This window comes from Scomber japonicus, chromosome 14 (assembly GCF_027409825.1).
Source record: "Scomber japonicus isolate fScoJap1 chromosome 14, fScoJap1.pri, whole genome shotgun sequence".
Taxonomy (NCBI): Eukaryota; Metazoa; Chordata; class Actinopteri; order Scombriformes; family Scombridae; genus Scomber; species Scomber japonicus.
The window spans coordinates 13,949,071-13,965,910 of record NC_070591.1 but is presented as its reverse complement, the minus strand read 5'-3'; the positions used below and the strand labels follow the sequence as shown (position 1 = coordinate 13,965,910).

General features: G+C 40.4%; 1 protein-coding gene across 1 annotated transcript; it reads right to left on the bottom strand.

Annotated features, from left to right (window-relative positions):
- Window positions 1–315: 315 nt before the first annotated feature.
- Window positions 316–16,534, bottom strand: LOC128372847 (phytanoyl-CoA hydroxylase-interacting protein-like). The gene is made up of 5 exons (XM_053333030.1): window positions 16,417–16,534; window positions 7,419–7,615; window positions 5,414–5,588; window positions 3,896–4,013; window positions 316–1,309 (listed from the first exon to the last, which is right to left on the bottom strand). Exons 1-5 carry the CDS (start codon window positions 16,520–16,522, stop codon window positions 766–768), a joined length of 1,140 nt encoding a protein of 379 aa, XP_053189005.1. The 5' UTR covers window positions 16,523–16,534; the 3' UTR covers window positions 316–765.
- Between the last annotated feature and the right edge of the window lie 306 nt (window positions 16,535–16,840).

Sequence of the window (16,840 nt, the reverse complement as noted above, 5' to 3'; positions counted from 1 at the left end):
AGGCTGTTGCATTAGTACTATTAAGATTCCACAGCGGTTTTATGTCTGGTTTTTAATACCTTTGGTATAAAGAAAAGATTCCTATTGAGCCCTATAAAATTGTACCAGTCCATGCCACTAGTAGGAGGTAAAAAGAAGTTTGAACTTGTCTACTGTTGAATGACAACAAAACATTTCTAAAATCAGTCAAAGTCATTGGAAACAACAAATACTTGTCCACACAGACAGTGGACACTCGATCAACAGCATATCAATAATAACAAGGCAAATGTCATTAATAAAATATGGGACAACTCATTAAAATAAACAAAGTTGATTCCAAGCAGCCCATGTTTGTTAGTACATTTAAAGGGTTTGGTCAGTACGCCAGTGTTGACTTGCAGGATGGATGGATGGATCTGTGTTGTTGGTGTCCCAGGTATAGATTTCTCACTCAGTGGTTCCTTATGTGGAATATCTTTAAGTATGTTTTATGTTTTCAACATTTAGGGAAATCCTTTTAAGATGAGGAGACAACGGTGCAGGTGTCAGAGTGTGTGTACCTTCCTCTTTTTTTTTTCCGTCCACTCTTCTTTGGGAATGATGGTCTCTTGAGAGTACAGAGCGGTGTCAGAGATATGTTGGTGTGCATTTCTGGGAGTCTACTAAATCTGCTGCTTCATGCATGTGTTGGTCTGCTTCATCGTCAGTACATGTGGACTTCCTGTGTGTGTAGAGGTCAGTCACCCCTAGTCCTTCCGTCCCTTTCCTACATTCTGCCTGTACTTAGCGTCCCACACTGATGTTGCAGGTCTTGCAGCTGGGGTCCTTCTTGGCGTTTACTGTAGACATACTCATCAGCTGGTGCCCACTGATCTCAGCCACTGTGCCCAATGCCAGGTCCACAGGCTCCGTGTAGATCACCTCCAGGATCACGTCCTGAGCATGGTGGAACACCAGACCACCGTCACCCTGTTCATCCTGCTTGCAGGTGAGGAAACGGTTGTTGGTGATGTCGAGAGCGGGGAGCCTCTGCTTACAGAAGTCGTCACCTCTCGAGCCCTTCGGCGCCAGGACCAGGATGACATAGTGATAGGCTGTATACATGCAGTAGAAATCCCCGAAGTACAGGTTGGTGTCGGGGTTGAAGAAAGTGTCAGCACGGACCTCAAAGCGATGGCGGCCATAAGGGGAGTCTTGTGGCGGTTTGCCTGTGTTGAACTCTGTGTTGCAGCTAAAGAAAATGCCCTCCAGCTTGCCACTGATGGGTGAGCCATGGCTGCCACTGTTGTCCTTCACTGAAGGCAGCATCTGGTTCTCCTGCGCCTCCCTAAAGTTTAGAAAAAAGAGAATTAAACCAGCCATGAGCAAGAAGCAATCATGTTATCAGTTTCCTTTCTGGGGCATTCAAGAACAAATCTGCCACATTGCTTTTATCTGCAGTTGTTGTGCCCCCCCCTCAGCCAATGAAAGTAATTTGGAAATGCTACAAGACAGTGGTAACATCCATTACTTCATCAGATTTGAGTTTAACAGTGTGTGAGAGAGTGTGACACATGAGAATAAAGCTGATTAAATGTGCAAGAAACTACAACTCTAATTTGGTTATCTCTGCAGCCATAATGACATTAGCCCAATAAAGTCTGCCTCACAGAAACCTAAGGAGAGAATAATGCTCGACTGAAAAACAAATTATTTCTTTATCATAACAACACAAACTGCCAGGAACAAAAGCAGCTTTCAGAAAGCATATTAGAAGATGAAAACGCAAAGCGATGAATGCTTCTGTGACAGCTGAATATCTTCCCCACAGGGTTAATCCCAGCAGGAGCATCCAGAAGCTCCAGTACATTCAGAATAGCGCTGCTAGGCTCCTGATGAGAGTGCGAAGACACAAACATCAATTCTGCTTTCATTGTACTGACTCCCTGTCTCCTTGAGGATTCACTACAAAGTCCTGCCACTCATATACAAATCTATCAATGAGCATATGCCTCCTTGCCCTACAGGAACTGACCATAGCACCTCCACCCGCACCCTCAGATCTGCCAGTAGCTTGCTCCTCCGGGCCCCCAGGAATAAACTCTGCACCATGGGGGATCGAGCCTTCTGCTCTGCTGCATCACTCCTGTGGAACAGCTTCCTAAGCAGGTGTGCAGCACAGACCCCATTCTCTTTTAAAAAAGGCCTAAAAACCTTTCTATTAATGACGTTTTTTACATCTGAGTTATGATCACTATTTCTTTTATGTTGTGTGTTCTATGTTATGAATACTGTCGCACTTTGAATTTCACTATGAATGAAAAATGTGGTATAAATCAAATGTATTATTATTATTATTGTGAAATTTGAGCTCCACAGCTCAAATTATGAATTGTAATTATACCACTATCACTCCAGAGGTTGTCATTATATCCATAATTGATGCTTTGTTGTGTTCATTATAGAATTATTCTGCTCCCACCCAGGTCACATGGCCACATCCATGGAGTTGTAATGTCAGTACTGTTTCTCCCCACATGATGGTGCTGTTTAACAGAAGCACATTCGGTACACTGTTGCAGCTGCTACTCAGCAAAAGGGAGAAGTCTGTGCAGATGATGTCATGCGGTAAGGCTTCCACAAAAGACTGTTCTCAAGCTGGTGGTTTTGGTACAGAAACTGAGAGTTTTGGTAAGCTGAAGGCACTTCCTCTGAGGGTTAAGGATAAAGGAAAGGGAAAGGATAGCACAATTACATGAGGAAACAGGAAGTAGGAGAAATGCTCTAAAATCAGCCCAGACAATATGTTTCATACACTTTGACAGCACAATGCTACAAACTAAAATCAGCTTTTCCAAAGATATTCGGTCTCTCCCTCGTCTGTCACGCTTTTCTCTAACATCAAAACAGTTTTGAGAAGCTTTTGCTGCCAGAAGCATGTTTTTCCCCCCGTTTCTTCCGTTTCCCCCGCATCCCCTGACAACTGTCTGCTATTGTCAGACAGAGTTACACAAGGCTTTGGCACTCGGCAAAGGAAATCACAAGGCAGATGAAAAAATGGCTGCATTTTCGGGAGGTTACTGGAAGAACAAATCTATGAACCTAAGGGACTCTATGGATTACTATTAGTACAGCTGGCTGTTACAATAGTTTGACATACTTGTGTGGATTTATGGAATTAATCAACATGCTTTCTGCAGCTGCATCCTTCAGCTGACTCTTCACTTTTGCAGCTTTCTCTAGAACACATTACACATTAACCCAAAATGACATGGTCCTCATTCTGTTTGCATACAGAAAGGAGCTGCAGTGTGAATCATAAATGTAGCATTATGATGCATTTCATTGCTGTTTTCATTATTACCATCAGCATCAGAGCATTTCATTTCCTGTGTTTGATGTTTTTTACTTATTTTTTTTGTATTTTGTGAAGCACTTTGTAACTGGTTTTGAGAGGTGCTATAGAAATAAAATTGTATTTATTATCATTAGCAGCATATTAACACTATATGCAGTACTTCCTTATTTCAAAGGCCATACTAGCATCAAGTGAGCTCTAAGGTCAGAGAGGGCAACAGTCAATCAATGAAGACCACAAAATTAGACATGTTTCATCCCCCTTAATTGATCAATTTATAGGAATTTTGAGAAATTTGAGAGAAAGAGTGGAGTAAAGTAATGCAAACAAACATTTAAATTCGCAAACAGGTGAAGACAATTATTTTCAGGCTAACTGTGATAGTATAAATGTGGTCTAATTGATTCAAAGTCCTATGAACCACCAAAAAACAGAGAAAAGTTCAGATAGAAAGTTTAATTATTGATAATATACACTACCTCTCAGACATTGCCATGCTAGGGAGCTACTTTCTTCCTGATACATTTCTACAAGTATTAAAAAATGGTAAATATAATACCTAGATGGGCTGCCTACCTGGCATGATCAAAGTATTCCTTATTCTGGTTCCTGTAGAAGACAGAGAAACGCAGCATCCGGCCAGCGATGACCTCTGCCTTTTCCAGCAGCTGGTTTAGATGCACTGTGGAATAATCTGGGAACAGACACAACATGAATCATTATGAAAATCTATATTCTGTCAGCAGGATGACAAACAAATGTACAAATGTTATTAGAAATACTAGAAATAAAAATCATTAAAAAGGAACAATGATGGAATATGAACTGATGTATCTGCATTCAAAGATCTTGAGATTAATAGCGTGAAAAGACTCAGCATTTAGAGCATTTTGGGTATAATAATGATCTCTTTTCGCTTCCCACTATTTCAGCAGCTCTGCCAAATGGGTGTGGATTTTATCCAAAGCATACTTTTAAAAAAATGTAATTGTGAACTGTAAGGGCATTTTCCCCATCTCAGTCTTCCCACAAGCACTTTAATCACACCAACAAAGATGATTTGGGTTACCAGAAGAAACTGTTCTCTCATGCAACAATAAAGTACCATGAACAAAAAGACAGACCGTTAGGTTTAGGTTAGATGAGGAAAATGCATTAATCAATGTCACTGTTAATCCACATAGTCAGATTTTTTGTAGACCTTCAGTCTATTTTTTATGGCAAGGCTTATACTGATGACAGTGAGACAGGAGGAATCAATGGCAGTAAAACAATTCATGTGAGACTTTGAGGATTTTACAGTAATAGAGGGTCTTGGCAGCAGCATCTTTTGCCCACTTGAAATGCAGAGGATCAACAACATCATTATGGATGCTCTTTCATTGATTTCACTTACTACTACTCACTCATCACACTAACTCGCCTTCCTTCCTTCCTTCCTTCTCAACAGCTGCTTTTCATCTTTGCAGTAACTGCCCCACCCTGTTCGATTTGTAGATTTTTTGGGTGACATTTTAGCATTTTACCATGCTAGTAGCGTGGTTATACAGATGGTAGACTCAAAGTCAAGAAGTCAAATGCAACAGAGGTTGCCAGCTGGAATTGAACCAGGGATGTTCGCGGTGAATGACTATACGTGTGTTGGATCACTTAAGCCTCAGGGAAGACCCTCCCCACCCTCAGATTCTGCCCTCCAGTCTCTATACCATCATCTCCTCCTTCCCCCTTCTCCCCTCCCCCACTGTAAGCCTCTAGCCAGCACCGTTGAACTCAGTGACCTCTGTATCAGAAGATATACAGCACAGCCCCCCTCCTTCCTTTAATCCTTCTTTTTCCTCAACATCCCCTCCTCCATCTCTCCATCCATCTTTCCTTCCTGACCCTCCACTCAGTATAAATTAGCCTCCCTTTAATATTCTCCCTAGTATTCTGCTCCATTTATTTTGCCGTTCCTCTCTCTTCACGCCCTCCACTAATTATCGTCCGTAGTTCAGTTTGTCAAGCACACGTCACTCACAGCCAAAATCAAATGCAGCACTGAGGTCACACATCCTGCAAATGTATGTACACACCACTGTAACGCATATTACTTACCAGCAGTGCAGAACTCAATGATTTCACTCCACTCTGAGACAGCATAGTCCCCATCAGTCTGTTTTGATGCAGTCTGGACAGCCACGGTGTACTCTGTGCGTGGGCTCAGGAACCAGTGGCCCCGAACAGTCATGGGCAGGGGCACTGCCTTGGCCACCAGCTTGGTAGGAACATCCTGGAGGGAGGGAGTGCAGGGGGAAGAGGGGATGGAAAACGGAGGTGAATAGACTGGAAGGAGAGGGTCAGAAACTCCATTTATGGACCGTATTCTTTCATCCACCTGCAGGGATTTCTAAAAATACACACTTAAAAACACACACACACACACACACACACACACACACACACACACACACACTCAAAAGTACAACATTCAGGTGGCAGTTTATACCTGTTTCTGACCTTTTGTCTATGTATGTACACCATTCTGTACACAATCCACCCCCAAGTCTCAGTGGAGCTTAGCAGCTCATTAATCCACCACCACTGTTGCTCCACACTAAAATCAAAGTACTAGTATGGGGCCACCCACCATAACAGAGTAGAAAGAGCAGAATAAGTGACTCTAGGAGGAAAGGAAGTAGGCTGATGAAACAAGCCAGTAAGATTACTAACCACTGAAAGAGCTGCAATGTTCCTGCTGCTACTGGTACATTAGCCTATTAGTGCTCGGATGTATGGCTCAGCATGGAGTCTTTGAGCAACAGTTTGAAAAGCAGAATTAACAGAAGTGAATATTTTGTATTGAGACATCAGGTCGAACACTGACTTATTTTGATACTTTCTCAATAATAAACCAAACTATACTAGAAAAAAATGATGGTTTCACATCAGCCTCCCTTTCAAGGTAACTATAACATTCTGTGATTGGCCCATTATCATAAACAATCTACATACATTATCATTACCCCAACAAAGACTTATAATATTCATTTTTATGCAGATGTGGTACAGCTCTCCTTTAACTCAAGTAATGTCTAGATTACAGTTTGCCTTTAATATTATAGAAACATTGCTGCCTAACTTCAAACTTGTACTGAATGCTGATAAAAAAATCAATGTATAAATATCAGGGAATTTTGTTAGGTATAAGTCTTATTTCTACACCTCATGTGGAACAACTGGCAAAAGAAGTAATGTGTGTTTCTTATATCGGAGTAAAGCAAGATTTTCTCTTGATGACAAGAAAGCTGGTGTGCAACCGACCATCATATCTGGAGATATCCTTTGCTCTCATGCTGTTCATTCCAATTCAAAACAACTTGATACAGTTTGCCATTACTCCTTGATTTTCCAAAAAAGAAAACATTGTTAATCATTATATACAGTGAAAAAATAGGCTGGTCCTCTCTAGCAATGAGAAAAGAACTACTACTACTTTTTAGACATGTATCTATATGATATGCATCAAATTTAAAACTACTGTTCACCAAACCAGTTGCTGAGACTGACTAACTCTTGATATCCCCACAGGTAAATGCTGAACTTCCAATATTCTGCACTATGTAAATGCAATGAAATACAAAAGGTATTTAATTATTATCTAGTTAGATAAAGGTTTAAAAGGTTATACTTTTTCAGTGGCAGAAACCTTGTTTCCTTAAAATTGACATTAGTTCTAAACATATTACTTACAAATATCACATTAAATTATTTACTACAAAGGCCAAATACGTTTTAATTAAGTACACAAAAATATGTCCTTAACAAGTCAATTTACTACATTTAATTTCAGGACTCAAGGATTCAATAATTATGAGACAATCATTCATTCATGTTTTCTTGATTTGTTTTGATTCACGCAATGAACCACATTACTGCATAACCTTAACCTTAATAAGCTAAAAAAAAAAAACTCAACAACTAATTCTAGACACATTTCTTTTAGTTTTATAAAATCCAGCAAATTCCTTTTAGCGACTGCAACAAGTGGCCTTTTGGTGAGTCATCTGTTGTATTGTGTTCACTGGTGTTTATCTTCGGTGTTTGCTGATTCATGTGTTACCTTGTGTTTGAACTTATTTGAGTTCTTGTTCTCCTTCTTGTTCAGGTCAATGAAATAGTGTGTGATGCGCTCCTTGCTACGTGGCTCCATGTCCCAGCAGATCTTGAAGGAGTCGCAGGTGATGTTGCTGATCTTGATGTTCTGGGGAACAGGAAGCTCCTCCATCTCAGAGATACTGCCATCCTGGGATTTACTTCCTGTGTAGATGAAAAGTAGTGGTTTACATGAATGTCAAACACTAATGTTTTGTAAACACACATCATGTTCTGGTTTACCAAAACTAATTTCAATTTGATATAGTATTAGTGCATAGTATATAGTTTTGAATGTAATTTGCTCATAATGACTGCAATTTTTTTAGCTTGCACAATTATTTCTTTTCTTCTCTTTTTTTACTGGCCATAAATCTTCTATGCTACTGCAGTCAGTAATTATTCCACAGACTACTCACAGTTGGTCACTTTACAGTAGTACTGTATATCTATCATATCACACAAAAAGAACTCCCTGCATAGCCGAGTACCATATGTGTTGCCATGGAAACACATCAGCCCCTCAACACACCTATCTGCTTTCGAGAACACATGAGGCATTAAATATTTCAAATGGTGCTGATTAAATCTCCCCTCCTCTCAGCAGAGATGGATCCATCTATAATCAGCAGTAAGGGAAAAAAAAACCTCAGCTAACACACTGCGGGCAGTGAACAAAAGCCTGCAACAATGACATTTAAAATGCAGGTGAATGTCAAAGAAATTCAGCCATTCGTTTAAGTATAATTTCAATTTCAGTTTTTGTGACATGTCATTCTAAGCTGGGACCGAAAGGCCAATGCAACACAGTTTTTCATCACAGAAAAAGACAAATCTAATATTTGTCTGAATTGCATCTGTCAGGTCTCCCATGCATAACACAATACAACACAATTCACAATCCAAAGTGTGGGTTTGGACCAGTGAAAAGGTCAAAATATAGTTGAATAAGTGCTTTGTAGAATTAGGATGAATATAGACTTTGCGTCACACACAAAAACGCCCACTTGGCATGGGAACAATGTGTTGTCTGTGCACGCTCTGGGGTCTAAACACGAGAATGTGTAAAACACAAGAATGCAGAATTTGGGAGTAATGCACAACAAAGCTGGACTCTATAGAGAGTACACAATAGCAGAAGCAGCGGAGCATGGAACGTCCATCTCCACTCATCAGCTGTTAGAGGGTGAGATAAAAGAGTAATTGCATAATTGGGCTGCGTGGACTCTTCTGTCTTGCCTATTTACACACAACATTCCAACAGTGGAGCGTTTGTAGATTGATTCATTCAAGGAAATCACAGCCAGAAGGTAATTCCTGCAATGTGTAGCTTGCCCTTGAGAGTTGAAAACAGCTAAAAAGAATCCCAGACATGCAATTTCATTTTCGCTTGGATATTTTTTCGAATCACAGCTGTTGTAAAATAACATATATCAGAGACAAATGTATGTTCTTTGTCACCAGACCAGATCACACCCCCCACTTACTTTACTCCTAATTACTGCTTTTTAATCATTACTAGCTGATTACCAGAAATTATCATGTTTAACGCAAAAGAAAGAGCAGCTAGTGTTACGTGCTTGGACAAACCTGCTGCTCATGAATAACACCTATAATTCCACTTTGGAATTGTGAATCAACTGTGGAAAGACGACTTTTTCAGTGATAAAACAGATGGGTCTTTGGGAAACAAATGTTCATGCTGAGCCAGTATATTTACACAGATTTCAGTTCACATGGCTTAAACTAGATTTTAGTGGCACTGGGGGAAGGGGATTCCAGTAAGTAAAATTGTAAAGCCAGTAGTTACATCTTCTGCTGCAGTATGGCCAGCTCTGAGATCTACTCCTACACCTCTCTGATTGGATTTATGAAAACATCTTATGTTGTTGGCCCACATTTAAACCTCATCTCATTATACTTAAACCTCACTGAGCTGATAAGGTTGGCTCAGACTGAAAGGGTCAAGACAGGGACATGACAAAGCAGACTTCTGTGAGCTCGGACCAGACAGTGATGCCAGCACTGGATCATCCCACTTGAGACTTTATGGTGCTGACCTTTAATAAAATCAAGAAAAAGAAAAGCACTGTTGTCACTCTATGATATGTGAGTCACGGGAAAATGTGATACACCTGAAGGCAGTGTTTGCCCAAGTTGAGACTGGTTATAAACATGCTGGTACAGGCCTTAAAGGACAGCCAGTACAACTATTTCAAATGTGGATATTATTGTATATTAAGAGAGATGTTTTGTGCCGATTCATCATTAATCATTCATCACAAAACATAAGCTTTCAGGGTATTCCATTTTTAATCCTCATTACCTCAGGCTACCTGCAGCATATTAATGTAAACACCAAAACTAACCCAAACACCAAGGATGAAAAACCTGCTAACTTAGTTGCTGTGTTGTGCCTGAAGCAAAGTAGCATCCTTGTCCTCAACTTCTTACGATGCTAATGTCAACACCAATGTTTCCATTCAAAACTCTGCAAGGAGATCTCATGCAGGTCCACACGTTCCCAGCTCCTTGTGATTCACACTTATTCTTATTCTAATACTTAATTACTTAATACTCTTATTTATTCTAATGTTCTCCTAATTAACCTGCAAATGGAGGTATTACGCCGACACAGTGAAGCTTTCCAAATGCACTATGATATTACCTACGTAACACTCTTAAGACTACTCAGTCAAGCTTAAATGTAAGTTGTCAGGGTAAACAAGGCCTGAAGGCTTGTATTCATCTAGAAAAAACATGAATGTCATTAACAGACATAATGTAATGGTTAAACACTAAACTTGAGCCAACAGGATGTCAACACCTATCTATAAATGACAGGAATGTCTGTCTGTCTGTCTGTCTGTCTGTCTGTCTGTCTGTCTGTCTGTCTGTTTGTTATTCACATATCTCTTGAACTGTTCATCCGATTGATTTCAAACATTACAGGTGTCTTGCTACAGGCACAAGTAAGTGCAGTGCCAAGTTTGACATAGTTTGGATAAGAAATGTAAAAGTTATAGATAAATATATTGGTAAAAGAAGCACACATTTGCTGTTGCTGCTCTATCTGCTGGCCACTGGTCATACAGCACACTGAGCACAGCGTAGAACCAGAGTTAGAGAGGCTATAAGGCAGCGGAGCTCTGGCAGCTAAAATGTGAAATACACCTCAGACCCTCAAAAAAATGTATGAAACTGAAAACACTTTGAATAGCCCAGGCTACTTTGTAGTAAAAACACACAGCAAAAACAGATTTTGCACGGGCACTGCACTAGAACTACGAAATTCATGATATAAATAAAATTGATTACAACTTCCTGGCAATTAATTTAGATTTGAATCTGAATATGATGTGTACAGGTACATTTGCAGCAGGCCTTTTGAGATCCAGTGCTAAGCTGAATCCTCTGGGACTGTGAGAGCACAGGATGAAAGATGGAGGAGCGAAAGCCAAGCAGCATGAAGGTCAGACAGTAAGGGAGAAAGTAAAACCCTTTGCAGTCTCACATGGGAGGCCTAAACCCTCAGTCTGACTTAAATGTATTGTTTGGCATTGTATCTTGGCTCTCACTACTTTAGTTTGTACTTACGCTGCTACTGTAGCTAATATTTATTTTGTTGAGTCATAATTTTACCATTGAATCCATTATATTGTAATGCCCTTCTGTTATTTTGCCTTATTATTTATTGCACTGTATTATACTGCTTTGCAGTAGGGGAAGGTGTAGGATGCCTAATCATGATCAAGAAAAAATTGCCAGCTCTTGAGCCAATGCTTAGGAGCTTATAGGAACACAGCTTACTCATGCTGTGCACACATGCTCAGGGACTGCATACTGACATACAGTATGAGCACATTCAACTTGATACATGTGAGCGAGTTCGTATCAGTACATGCTTGAACAGAGTGTCAAAATGCAGGACAGAGCAAGATATGTGCAGCATAGCAAAAGCATTAAACATCAGAAGATGGACAGCCTACTTGGTTAGATTTGCTAAATCTAATGGACCTTACAGAGTACTGCCCTTTTGCTCAGCATGCAGTCAAATGCCAGTGTGGAAAAACAATGGAGGCAGAAGGATCAATACAAATCTTGTTAACATGCATATGTAGGGCCACCCTAATGGCTCTCTGTGGTAAGATTTGTTACAGTCACACCTGGCTTGATATGGTGAATTACTTTTTAGCGCTTTTTACCGGCAAGAGGTGAGTGATTTGATTTCCACTCAAGACCATCTACACAATGTAAATGTACACTCTTACACTCTACTCTTGTGTCTGGTGATAAAAGGGTCCAGCCTGTGAGATTGTTATGGCGCACCCATTTAAAGGTCGAAGTCTCTCTGTTTCAAAACAAGTCAACTTTTGGTCCAGGTTAATGTTGAAAAATCAATTTGCATGGTACTATGTGCAAAAAGAACTGGCAGAAGATACTAGCACTGACTGCACAAGTGGGCACTGCACTCAGACAGGCAAGCCTCCTACTTTTTAAGCTGCAGCATTAGGTCTAAAATTGAACTGCAGACTTGAGCAGTGCAACACTCAATAGACATTGATGCTCACAGGCCTTTGAAAAAAATGCTTTTGTTCCTCTTGATGCACAGGCTAGACTGAGACAGAGACCATGCTGGGAGCAAGAGAAGCTGCCAACAGAAAAGCATCCTTCTCCCAGAGTGAGGTAAACAATGCCCTGTTCATCAGGGCTGCATAGTCTGTGTTCCACCTTTTACACATCAATAAGCTCCTGAACAGCAAACAAAGACTTAGTAAAGACGCTTTAATTACACAGCCTTCAGTGCAAAAGACAAGTCTTGCGTTCAGGATTGACCCATCCATATTCTTACAAATTAATTAAATCCAGGAGACCTTTAGGGAGGACATTGCTGTTTTCTAAATATGTCCAAAACCAGAATGAGTCAGCACTTCTCATTTGCATTGAATTTAAATTCCTAAACAACAGACTGCGTCAACTGTGTTCTTGTTCTTTGTAGCACAAGTCTTAAATGTCTCTGGAATATTATCTACCAGCAGTCACTGAAGAAGGACATTTAGGGGATTTCCTGACTTTTAAGTTCAGACTGCATTGCAAGCAATCTCAAAAGACTTTCTGAACTATTGAATTCAGTAAAGTCAGTTACCAGTGAATATATTATGCAGATAATAAGTGGCTGCATAACATGTACCTGCAACTTGCCAACACAGCCATGGCACGCAGCTGCTGCCATAAAACATGGCCAAACTAAAATGCCAACTTACTCAGATAATGTTGTATGTCATAAGGCCGTCCTGCTGTTGTTGGATCACACTGGATATGCTCTACACATGTCCACCGCTGAATCATTAGAGGATTTTGAGAAGTGCTGCTGAGGGTTTTAACCATTTCAGGTTAAATGCTAATTCCAGCATGCCAATATTCTCTCAATGATAATGCTAACATGCATTGGTAGATGTTTGCCATGTTCATCATTTTAGTTTAGTATATTAGAATGCTAATATTTGGTAATTAGCAAGCACAAAGTACAGTAGAGGCTTATGGGAATTCCATTAATGTTGTTGGTATTTAGTCAAAAACCAAAGTATCTAAAATTATAAATGTGACGGAAGACTTATAAAAGTTAATCTTGATGGAAAGATTTACCAAATTTGAAAGAAATTCATCCAATAGTTGTCAGTACTGACTGATTTTCTGTTGTTTGTATTACAATGATGTTATATAATGTTACTACGTCAGATGTCCATGTTAAACATGGTCAAACTTCTATAGCTTTGGCTTAATGCATGTCCACGGCTTCAACCTGCTCAGGCTATTAGCTTGTTTTTCTCTCTGTAGCTAATGAGTTGATGTCAAATTTTTCAAATATGCTAATAAACGGCAGTCTATTACAGTATGTAGCCTTGGTTGCTAAGGTGGTTGCAAACAGTTATTTGCATTGTCCACTCACATATTTAAGATTGGATTTTGGCTCCAACATGTACAGATGTATTTGAGAAGTTGACATTTCAAGGAAAAGAAAAAAAAAGAAAGACAAGTGAAATCCTATTACTACTGATTGTTTACATAGCATACTAAGTGGCCAAAAGTCAGCTGTGATACAGCTCTCGGAAGCTGACCAGTCAGAACAGAGTGGGCTCATCAGGAGGGGGGCCTTAAATAGACAAGAGCTAACACTGCCTGTTTCAGACGGAGGGCGAAAACAGGGGCTGCATAAAGGACCAGTATAAGATAAATAAGGTTGTTTTTTTTAACTGTAAATCATGCAAAGATATTTCAGTATAGCCCCAGAATATAAATACAGACCTGTCTGTTTGTCTATCTATCTATCCAGTCTATTTATCGAGTTGCAGTGTTTCAGACAGAGAGGCTTCACAAAGTGCACAGCATCACTTGTGTAAATGGAAGCCATCCATCACCGATCAACTCAGGCTAATTATGTCAGCAGCTGTGGCACAAAGGCCTTTCGAGACATGTAGTGTGTATTTCATTATTCCCCTGTAAGTATGCATTAACTGTGGACATAAAATCAAAATGGTGGCCTGAGTCTCAGAGGTTGGTGACAAATTTGCATCCAGCATATATTCAGTATAATAGAAGAGGTTTTCTGAACACAGGCAGCAGAGATTTCTTATTCAGATGAGCAGATTCTTTCATTTTTTTACTACTCATCACTCTCAGCGAAACACTCACTACCCCCAACTTATTCATGTCACAATCCCATCACTAAAGTGAACCATTAAGGCTGTGCCTTCAACACAGTGTGCACACATAAACAACTTTTATCCCACAATTTCTTTTGTGCATTGAAATGCTCAAACAGTCCTCATTGTGTGTATGTGAGCACTTTCACACAGACAGTAGGCCTACTGAAACTGCATGCATTTCCATTTGCTAGGTCAGCATAGGCACATAAGCCTCTCATGCTGGCAATTAAATATTAATGGATTTGGGAGACAAATTTAGAAGCTGTGGAACTGAAATGAATACGGTCTTTGGAAAAAGGTTCTTATTTTGACCTGATAATAAAACAACTCTATTTCCAAGAAAGGAGAGGTCAAGATGTGCAGTCTTCTACATTGGGTGTGGCAGAGGAAATGTGAACAAGAGATAACTGGAGGTCATTTTAAGCGTCATTGAAATACAGAGGTGGTCAAAATAACAGAAACTCCAACATAATCCAATCAACACCACAGACCATCATACAGGATTTAGCATCACAAGCTTCACTTATTTACTGAAGGAATGGATTGCTGGATTGCATCTTATAGCGAAGAGTACAAGTATGTTACTGTGTCCACCAAGTGTCAAACCAAATCTTGGAGAATTTGCAGTGGATACAAGGCATTTATAACACTGTTATCAACTATGCAGTGACTATATGAATTTTTCTAGTAGAGTTGTATTCTTTAAACTAGCATTTATTGAAACTACTCAGCTATATGACAACCACTAATTGTTCTGCAGAATCTCTACAGAAGGTAGACATTGTGACTGTGTTGCTCCATAAACAGGGACTATGCAGGTGTCTCAAGGAAACAGAGAGACCATTTACACTGGTTAAACTACTTGACAAATAGGAAAGTGGCTGTAGTGCTGCGAATGCCAGGCATGATGAAAAAAAAAGAAAAAGCTTGCCAGTACACCTGCAGCTTAGGAAGCACAAAGCTAGCACAGAGTCCATTAGAGAAGTCCGGCCACAGTATACCATTATTAAAATTACAACTTCAAAACCAGCCAGCAAAGCACTAAGAGGATATAGACTGCACCCTGCTGTAGGCTATTACATTATGAGGAGCAGATGAGGAAATGAAGCACAATGACTGCACTGTGATCAGATGCTGGGGGTCTTTTAGAGGCTTAATGAAGACACCATTGACTCTAGGATGGGTGGTGTCTACACTAACTGGCTCTAACCAGCCAATCCACACACAGATCAAGATAATCTGGTGATTTTTTTAAGCCAAATTAAATCTATCCATCCATGAAAAGGTGCAATCACATTTCATTTCAGTAATCTAGAAATCTTAATTAAAAGGGGGATCTCTGTGGCCATACGTCTTGACTCAGATGTGGAAACGACTGTGTGTAATTGCACTGATGGGTGTGTAGGGCTGTACCGCCTGTGCACACACACATGTGGGTGCAGCCATGCCTGAGTCTCTCATTTTCTCCTGATGATGACTTGCTTTTTTCCCTCCACCATTAAATTCGCATCAGGGTGAAGCCTCCCCTTGTAAAACAAAACAAAACAAAATAAAAACAAAAACTGCGAATCTATTCTGACAACATATAACTAGCTTAAAGATGGCTTCTAATGTATGATCACAATCATATAAATTCTTTATTTGATGGTAAATAACCAGGAAACTTTTGAATTCGGAGAAGTCAACTAGAAGACTACCCAGCACGCAGCTGGATGACTTGATGAAATAGAGTTTTTTATAAGTGAATGTTGGAATATAAGATTAGAAATTGAGCAGTTTGGAAGCACACAGGCTTCTCTTCATTGTATGCAAATACATTGATTAAGGAAAAAGACAAGCAGCGGTTATAGGCGGGGTGGCTGCCAGCCTCTGTCCATGTCTGTGGTGCTGAAACACAGAACCGTATCATTCAACATTGTCTGTGACTGCTCAGTTTGCAAGAATATACGTTTCTTCTGAGCAGAGACCTCTCTCTTATGGATGAACTAACCCTTGGTGCCACAGAAAAGGCACTCTGCTATTCCATACACGCACCAACCATCCATCCCTTCATCCAAAGAACCGGTAGAGCGACCGGCCCCTATTCCCTTCAAACACACAGCAAGGGTTCAGCATGCAGCTTAAACAAAAGACAAAATATTTTGCATGTGCTGCAGCGTCTCTGGAAATTGACAATAGGCCATATTACACCTAAAATGCGCGCACATTTCTCAACACCACGCTGACAAGCAGACATAGCACTGTGAATGGTCCCCTTACCATCTCGTTCACATAACTGTATGGCGTCCAAGCTCAGGTCCTTGATCATCCCCTCGCAGGGACTTAATGGACTGGTGATGTTGTGCGCCAAGCCTGGTACCTCCATCTCTGCAGAAGAGCCTGGGTGATGCTACTGGTCAAATACTGTCACTCGTTGAATATCGTCCACGGGGATTGCGCAGTAGGCTTCCTTCCACGGTCGTCAAGGAGGGAGAAAAGAAAGAGAAACCGGTTTCCAGTCAGTCCCCCGCTCAGCTCTCCTCTCTGTCTCCTGGGTGGTGTGGCTAGTGGCACGTCAGCGAAATCGTCACGGGCGCGAACAGCACAAGCAGCCAGTTTGGGTTTGCAATGTAAGGCATAGCAGCATTTGCGGGGATGCCTTTAAATGTATAGACACCAAATACATCAGTCTGTGCGTTTATCT